This window comes from Eurytemora carolleeae, unplaced genomic scaffold (assembly GCF_000591075.1).
Source record: "Eurytemora carolleeae unplaced genomic scaffold, Eaff_2.0 scaffold93, whole genome shotgun sequence".
NCBI classification, from domain to species: Eukaryota; Metazoa; Arthropoda; class Copepoda; order Calanoida; family Temoridae; genus Eurytemora; species Eurytemora carolleeae.
The window spans coordinates 244,943-253,552 of NW_019396929.1; the positions used below are offsets into that span (position 1 = coordinate 244,943).

The 8,610-nt window shown below is 34.2% G+C and overlaps 1 protein-coding gene across 1 annotated transcript in view; it reads right to left on the reverse strand.

Annotated features, from left to right (window-relative positions):
• Positions 1–6,935, reverse strand: part of LOC111710214 (uncharacterized) — a gene marked incomplete in the record, with an annotated part of 19,110 nt that extends 12,175 nt beyond the window's left edge. Inside the window, 5 exon segments of the mRNA XM_023484276.1 lie at positions 1,642–3,351; positions 3,730–3,839; positions 4,494–4,544; positions 5,043–5,110; positions 5,885–6,935. Of these exon segments, the coding sequence (XP_023340044.1) occupies positions 1,642–3,351; positions 3,730–3,839; positions 4,494–4,544; positions 5,043–5,058 (1,887 nt within the window).
• Positions 6,936–8,610: the final 1,675 nt, after the last annotated feature.

Here is an 8,610-nt window from a genome sequence, read left to right on the forward strand (position 1 = left end):
AAGAAACTTAATCCTCAACCTGACAGGATACTAATTTTAAAGAAACTTAATCCTCAACCTGACAGGATACTAACTTTTAAGAAACTTAATCCTCAACCTGACAGGATACTAACTTTTAAGAAACTTAATCCTCAACCTGACAGGATACTAACTTTAAAGAAACTTAATCCTCAACCTGACAAGAAGTTGATGTAACTGCATCTGAAACTCCTTTTTCATCTCCACATATTGTTAACACAGTTCTAAAAAATTTAAATTTATGCAAAGTTAATATTTTTTCGAGTTTAAAACTTTTTCACTTCACAAACTTTACGGAAATTCTTAAGTAAAATGTGATGTCTAAAGCAATCTAAAAAGGATTTGGGTCTTTGCCACAAACTCCTATTTTCAAATCACTTCATCTCAACCCAATGTCGAATACATTATATATTTCAAACTATGAATTCTGTTATATTTAATAGTCGTAGTTTGAAAAATCAAAGGTTTACACCATCGGGTTGCAGAGATTTAGGGATTAGAACAATTAAATTTGTGGCTTAAACTCAATTCCTTTAAAATTGAAAAATAGGAAAACAAAAAAGCCATTCTTACTGCGCGCTAAGCTGACTGTAAAATTAGCCTAATTGTGATTCGTAAAAACAAAAATTTGCATTTCAAATCAGTCAGTAATTCGATTTAATAAAAATACAAATAATAGAGTTAAAAAATTAGTTTCATGGATAATTTTAAGCTGGGGTTCTGTTCACCAATTAAGGAACTAAATACTTGCCTCAAACTCTAACTTTCTAAAGATCTATATCTTTAAACCTGCGTGAAAGTGTAAAGGTCTTTAACATCGGGTTGTAATGATATAAGGAAAACACCTAGAGTTTGAGGTAAGTGTTCAGTTTCTAAATTTGTTTTTTAGATGTACATCTAAAGTGTCAATAAGCATGCAACATATAGTCTAAAAAATGCTGTTGATATAAAACTTAATGTCCCCCCCCCACTCGGGATTTTTGTGGGGTCACCAACTAGGGTTAAAACAGTGCTGGAAAAGAATGATCCATATGTTCGCTATATAAATTGTAAGAGGAATAGGTCTAAGATCAAATACAAGATCTATTTGGCTTGTTATTTAACCTCTCTAACACTACAAAGTGACTCGGCATTTAGATTTTGAGAACAAATTTCTCTAAGTAAAGAGAGATTTCTTGGAGTTTAAATATCGAAATTGGTAGGACGGTTTTTTTACTTTTTGTTTTGTGTTTGGTATTCTTTGTATTCTATTCTGTGTTTCTTATTTCATGCTTTAATCAAATTGTCTGTATTACTGCATCTGTATTTTGTAATCTATATTCTGTTTTTTAATGTGTGTTTTTTATTTTAAGATATGTATTCTGCATGTGTGTTGTTCTTTACTAAATTCTGGTTTTGTATTTTATATTCTTTAATCTATGTCCTGCATTCTGAGTTTTAAATTCTGTGTTCTATTCTCTATATTATGTGAAATGAATAAATCATGATTTTCTCCAGCATTGTCTACTGTTTAATCTTATTTTGATCAATGTACTCCTATCACACAACATTTGGTCTTAACCTCTGAACGCGCATGATCACCCCCCCCCTAACCCTTTCTCTCCCCTTTTTCCCCGTGTTTACCTCTAGGGTAGAGAACGAAAAACAACTTTGTCTCCGTCTCTCATTCAACCCTGGGGTAGAGCAACGTGAATAATTCCGGTCTAGGGATTGAACCCTGACGGGTATCCTTGATCTACTTGATGATGGAGTGCTCCGTCCTGAAGACATATCAGGGATGGATGAGAAGGATTTGAAGTCAGCTCCCCCTGGTGTAAAGTATAAACTACCAGATCGAAGTCTGGTGTCTCGAACCAACCCTGCAGGCTGAAAGTCTATTGAAGAGGTTTCTTTTCTCTTACCAGGTACAGATATGGAGCGTGTTGGTGATGGAAAATTGTAGCAGTTTGATGAAATTCTAGGTTTTAGAGTTGCTTGGGGTTGAGTTGGAATTCGAGAGGATTTTAAAGTATGAGTTTGAAGACTTGATTCCGAGGCTGAAAACTGTCTGATTAATCCACCCAATTTTGTAACCCCGAGATTCATCGGTTCAAGTGTAGTAATTCTAGCAGACCTTTCACCTTTCTCTACACTAACAGATCTATACTCATCCTTCTGAACTAGAGAATTTAGTTCAAGAGAGGTTTCAGCGGAGCTAGTAGGAGAGGAAATACTAATCCCACTGTCCTTTCTTCCAACAATCAGCATCTTTCCATCCACGCTTTCAGATGATGAGTATCTGGGAGACTCCGAAAGCTCTGATATATCTGTGAGACTGATACCGCTATCCTTCCTACCACCGGGATGTTTACGGATTGGTATTCTAGATGGATTGCATGCTGGAGGAGGGGAATATTTTCTTATTTCCGGTTCTTCTGGGGGTTCTTTGTTTTTAGGAGAAGAGAAAAATTGATCGATTTCCAGAAGATCAATTGTGATGTCTACCACTGGTTCTTGATCATTTACTTCCATTGATCTTGATGCTTGCATTGTCCTATTTTGCATTTGAATATCATTTGTTGGTTGAAGTTTTCCTTCTATTGAATACATGTCATCTGCTGTAACCAATGGAAGAGTTAGACTCTTAGCTTCTGCTATGGAATAATGACCTTTAGCTAATCCTGCAGAATGAGCTGTCACTTCTTCTCTAAAGGAAGAAACTACTTCTGAAGGAGTCACTACGTTTCCAGTAAAAGTTTGTGAAAAGTTCTCTGCTGAAGTTGAGTTGGGGGCAGATAGTTCAGTTTCTTCTGAAAATGTCAGGGTTGCTACACATTCTGGTTCATCAAGATCTGCTACTTTTGTTAAACGCATGTCATGTTGATCTTCTAAATGTATGTCTACAACTCCTTCTAAGGAAAGCTGAGTACAAGAAATATGTGTGGCATTATCTAACTTATCTTCTGATCTTATCTCTTCCATCCTGGTTCCCATGTGATTAAAATTAACTGGGTGCAGATCTACAAATCTATCAAGTAAATGGGGGTCCTTTGGTTTAGGCACTTGCACAGGGGTCTTAGGGCGGAACCAGATTTTAGGCTTAGGAGGGAGGATAGGTTTAGAAGAAGAACAAGGTTTATTTCTTGAAATTGGAGTTATAGTTTCAAGTCGGAAATATTCATTTGCATCTTCTTTGCCAGAGAGTTCTTTAAGACTGTTGATTGACTCTACATTCGGGCAGAGCATGTTTGATGTCTCTGGCAGAGATGTTGATCCATTAATGTTTATCCGGATTTTACAAGGTTTAACCGGTTTAACCGGTTCTCCTAATCTAAACTCAACAGGAAATCCGGTCTAAACAACAGAGATTCAAATATTTTTTTGGAAAACTCTATGCATTTTTAAATGTTATGCCTATATATGTAAGTAATCACATTTAGAGACTAATTTTAGATTCTCTTTATTTTCTCTGCTAATAATTTTATTGCTCTGGCTAAAGAGGATCATTAATAAAGTTAATCCTAAATTTTTATATCTTAAGATTTAAATATGAATTTTATCTCTTCTTTTATGACTATCAGAAGATAATTAAGTCCTATGAATCATTCTAAAAATATGAACAGTATGATTAATTTTAACATTTTGTCCTTCATGAAAAAAACACCTGTTACTACAATCTACATCATGATGGATATTAATTGATAAAAAAAAATTAAATTCAAATCTGTTTTCCTGTATATTTTGCCAGTCTAGTTTACTGGCTGTTTCAACAGTTTGTTTCCATATTTCTTCAATGCTTTGTTCTTTCAATTCTTTATTATATAACCCCACAGACCAATCAACTAACCACAAAACAAATTATTAAAAAAATCATGAATATTGTCAAGTATGAAAAATGTACAATGTACCAGGGCCTTTTCCTTCTACAGTGGTCTCCATAATAATTGGAAAAAGGAAAACATTTACAACTTTGAAAATTATTTTTAATTAATATTAATAGTTTTATTATTAAAAAATCAAAGGGTCAGTGTGCACTGCACAATTAATGTGTTCCATGTTCATCTGACTATTCAAAATAGTAAATTTAGACTAAAAGTCGTCATTGTATTGCATAATTTTATGAGGACCACTGCATATAAAGGGAAAGTAATATGGTTTAATTACATTTTTGTCACAGATATAAATGTCTCTCTTTTGTGACCTTTTAAGGACAGAAACTTGAAAAAGTCGTTGGAAGTTGATGCATGCTTGAATGAGTATTAAAAATTAGAGGGGCAGGGGTAGAAAAAGGAAGGCTTAAGAAAAGAAGGGGGGGGGCGTCGTATGAAAGAAAATGTATTGCACTATCATGATTTTTATCTTCATTTAAGGACCACAATCAAATTCATAATTCATGCCTCCAACTCTAGCCACGCACATTTGTCATACCAATATGCACGCAACGGTGCACGCGCACCAGGGGAAATTTTTAGATTTTTATTCATTTTGTTTTGTTCCTTCGTTTGGATTCGGTTCTGAGTCCACTGCTACAATGGTAACACAGCTTTCTGGTAAACATTGATATCAGTAATTCGAATTATTAAATAAATAGCTTCAAAAACGTAAACAATATGGAGAGGGGCGACATCCCCCATCCCCCTCCCCGAGGATTAAAAAGTTAGAACTGTAAAATTGATCGAAACATGATAAACAATTTCTTGGGAAAGGCACATTTATTTCATGGGGGGGGGGGGTGAATTTCGGGATTTTTAAATATTTTTCTTCTCTTTACAAGTAATACCATGGAAAAGGGAACTAATATTTGCCTCAAGCTCTGATTTTCTAAGCCTTGTATCTTTGTAACCTGATTTTGTAAATCTTTGATCTTTCAAGCAATGCTCGATCAGGTTGCATAAAAGATATAGTGATTAAAATTTTATTAAGTGTCCAATTTTTTAAATTTAAAATAAAATGAACTTTAGCTTAAATAATTTAGTATTGTATAGAACCGGCCCCCTTTACGATAAAGATTTCGTATAATCGGGAAAGCGTTACTGATTTCTTGCCTGAGTCCCGAGACATGATTCTAGAAAACTCTATCTATCTATCTATCCGTCTTGCTATCATTACCCGCCAGATTTTAACTTTAATAAATCAAAAGTGTGACCACAGATTCAGCTTAAATCACTCATTGTCAAATTGATGAAATCATCTAAAAAACTATTAGAGAATTTAAAACAGAGTGTTACAATTTGCATATTCTCCTAGTTATACGATATTATTTTGTCATTTTAGAAGCAGATTTCATTAACAATGCTTCGATTTTTTCTTCAAATATTTAATTAACCATCTTTGCCTTTAATATCAAACTTATTAGATTAATGACAAAATCATAAATAAAATGCAACTAACTCTGATTTTCTTACCCCTATACCTTTACAGCCCGATGCCGTAAAGCTTTGATATTTCAAACTATAAAGTATATTAGGTCAAATAGTCTAAATTTGAAATATCAAAGGTTTACACCATCAGGTTGCAAAGATAAAGGGATTAGAAAATTCTATTTTGATGCTTTTCTATCTGAAAATTTAAAATTTAAAAGTGAAATGTGAATTTAAATAGCAGACACAAAGTAGGAAATGTCCCTCAAATAGTGAGTCACTTAAAATACTTTTTAGAAAACATTTTAATTTCAGAAAACTCTTTAAAATTTGAAGAAAGGCCTACAACATTTCAGAAAACTAGATAATATTTGAAGAAAGGCCTACAACATTTCAGAAAACTAGATAATATTTGAAGAAAGGCCTACAACATTTCAGAAAACTAGTTCAAATTTGAAAAAAGGCCTGCATTTGTTTGCTGTCTAATGAAGAATTTTAAAAAGCTAACGGGAAATTAAAGTTGAAACCTGAGTTCCTCTTCCTGTCTAGGTGAACACTGTACTCGGTAATGTACCCGGAGAAAGGATTCCCAGGACCCGAACCCTAACCTCATAAAGATATCAAGCTCATTAATTACCGTTTTGTCCCGTTTTCACCTACTCGCGCATTTTCACATTTTTCTCGTGGATTTCATAGTTTTTCACTCGAGGATTTTTTGCATACTTCTCTGGAATGGGCGGCAGGTTGGTACCATGAAAAGGTTAGATTTGCATAAGGGCTGAGATTTCTCTTGCAATCTGGCTTAACCTCCCATCTAGATTCTGGGTATGGTTTGTTAAGAAGGAGGGAGAGGGGGGGATTAGGTGTCAGTTCAGGAAACGTTGTTTCTCTAGAGCTATCGTGTTCTAAACCTAAATACCGGATCACGAATCATGAAGCTGAGAAATGATTGTTGGCTGAAAAGGTCTAGAGTGTCCTTAACAGATCATGATTTTTAAACTTCTTGACACACACAACGTTTCTCAGGGGTTGCGTGTACGGTTTAATTAGATGTGTGAGAAACCACAAGTATTTGGTGAAGGAATCTTCTACTCCGTTTTTTTAGTAAATAATCGATTGTTGCATAAGCATGACGATACTTTTCTCACGAGATGTTTAGTATGGAAACACCCCTAAACTACACTAATATTTTTGTTTGATTGAGCCGGGAGAGAAGCACACACTGTGTGATGTGTCCAAGTCTAAAGTTACCGCGGTACTGAGTGGAATGGCGGAACTGGAGATTAAGACGCTACAGACGGAGGTATCGTAACTCTAGGCCCGGCGAGTTTAACTATGCGCCTCGTAAAGGCACGGAGGGGGGGGGGGTCGTAAGAGCTTACTTTTTACTCATTGATGATATATACCTCTAGATAGATAACATCTCCTTTACAATGCATCAAGGTGGAGAGGAGAAAGTTAAAGATATCTTCTACAAAAAAATCTAACCTCCAAAAGACAACATCCAAAGAAATATTGAGTCTTAGCAACAAACTCTAAGTTTATAATCCCTTTATCTTTGCAACCCATGGTCGTACACTTTAGATATTTCAAACTATAAATTCTGTTAGGTCAAAAATTCTAAGTTCGAAATATCAGGTATACACTATCAGGTTACAAATATATATGGATTAGAAAATTTGAGTTTATGGTAAAGACTGAATTCCTTTAAATAAATATCAATTGTAAAAGCCTTTTTTTATATTTATAATTTTTTAACAATAATTGGTAGCTTTATAGTTAATATATGGAAACTGGACCAACACAGATAATCTTTTTCAAGAATTATTATTTGATATTTTCATTTGTTAAAACATATTATTGCAGAAATTATAACAAAGTTTGGCGTTAAATAGAAAAACATCATTCTTTCATGGAACTAAGTTCATGCCAAAAATTTTAATTTTTTATTCTTAAATCTTGATTCTTATCGAAAAGAATTTACTGATATAAGAATTTTAAAAAATCAGAGGTTGTGGCAAAAAAAATTCAGGAAAATTATTTAAAATGCGAGATCGAATCATGAGTAAATTTTAGCTATTTAGAAAAAGATTTTATTAGGAAACAATGAACCTCTGTGATGCTTGTTAAAAGAAATATTTTTTGTTTGTTTTTTTTTGTGAAAAAAAAACTGAGAAAAATTCAAATATTTTATTTGCAATTTAGTTTTCCGAAACGTGATTTCTTTTTTGTAAAATCTAATGTTTTACAATAGGGGGTCATTGAGGGGGGGGGGGCCAGGATTGTTAGAGCATAGGATGGGAGAGGGTAACCCCCCCCCTCAGTGCATTTATTTACGTGTTTTCAATGTTTAATTACAACACGTGCTGATAGCATTATTTTCAAAGTAAAGTAATTAAGTCTTGCACCCCTAGAAATACAATCATTTAATCTAATGACACGTAACACATTTTGAATACAAAGTACTTTTTGCAATTAAACTCGGGGTTTATAGTTTCCGTATAAAAGGGGTTATTACTCAGGAGGGTAAAAAAGATTTACAGTAAAGGGTATTATTGTGAATCGGTTATGGCAATTCTATTTGATGCGTCAATGAAAATACCTTCACTGAGGGCCAGACTATTCTTTTAAGTGGATATTGTAAATCTTGAACGCCTGATATCGATATCCAGTATGCATGGACACTTTCAAATGTGAGTATAAATGCTTGATCCCTCAATCAAAGTTATCCCTGCAGGGTATGACCTACACTGAAAATGGAATTAAATGAATCCGTAGATCTGGATGAGATGGAGATCAATCCTTGATCCGTAGATCTGCATAAGATGGAGATCAATCCTTGATCCGTAGATCTGCATGAGATGGAGATCATTCCTTGATCCGTAGATCTGTATGAGATGGAGATCAATCCTTAATCCGTAGATCTGCATAAGATGGAGATCAATCCTTGATCCGTAGATCTGCATAAGATGGAGACCAATCCTTGACACGTAGCTCTGCATAAGATGGAGATCAATGCCTAATCCTGATATTCACATACCAAAAATTGACTTAAGGAAACCAGGGATTACAAGTTTCGCAAATGTTCCTTATTTGGAAAACTGTGGATTAAAGTGTATTCAAATTAGTGGAACAATCCCTTTAATAAAGTATAAATCTGAAAGTATGAAATAAATCCAAAACTGAATCCTGTGTTGGTTGTTTACAATTGGTCAGACAAGAATACAAGTCATGTCATTCATATAAAAGCCAT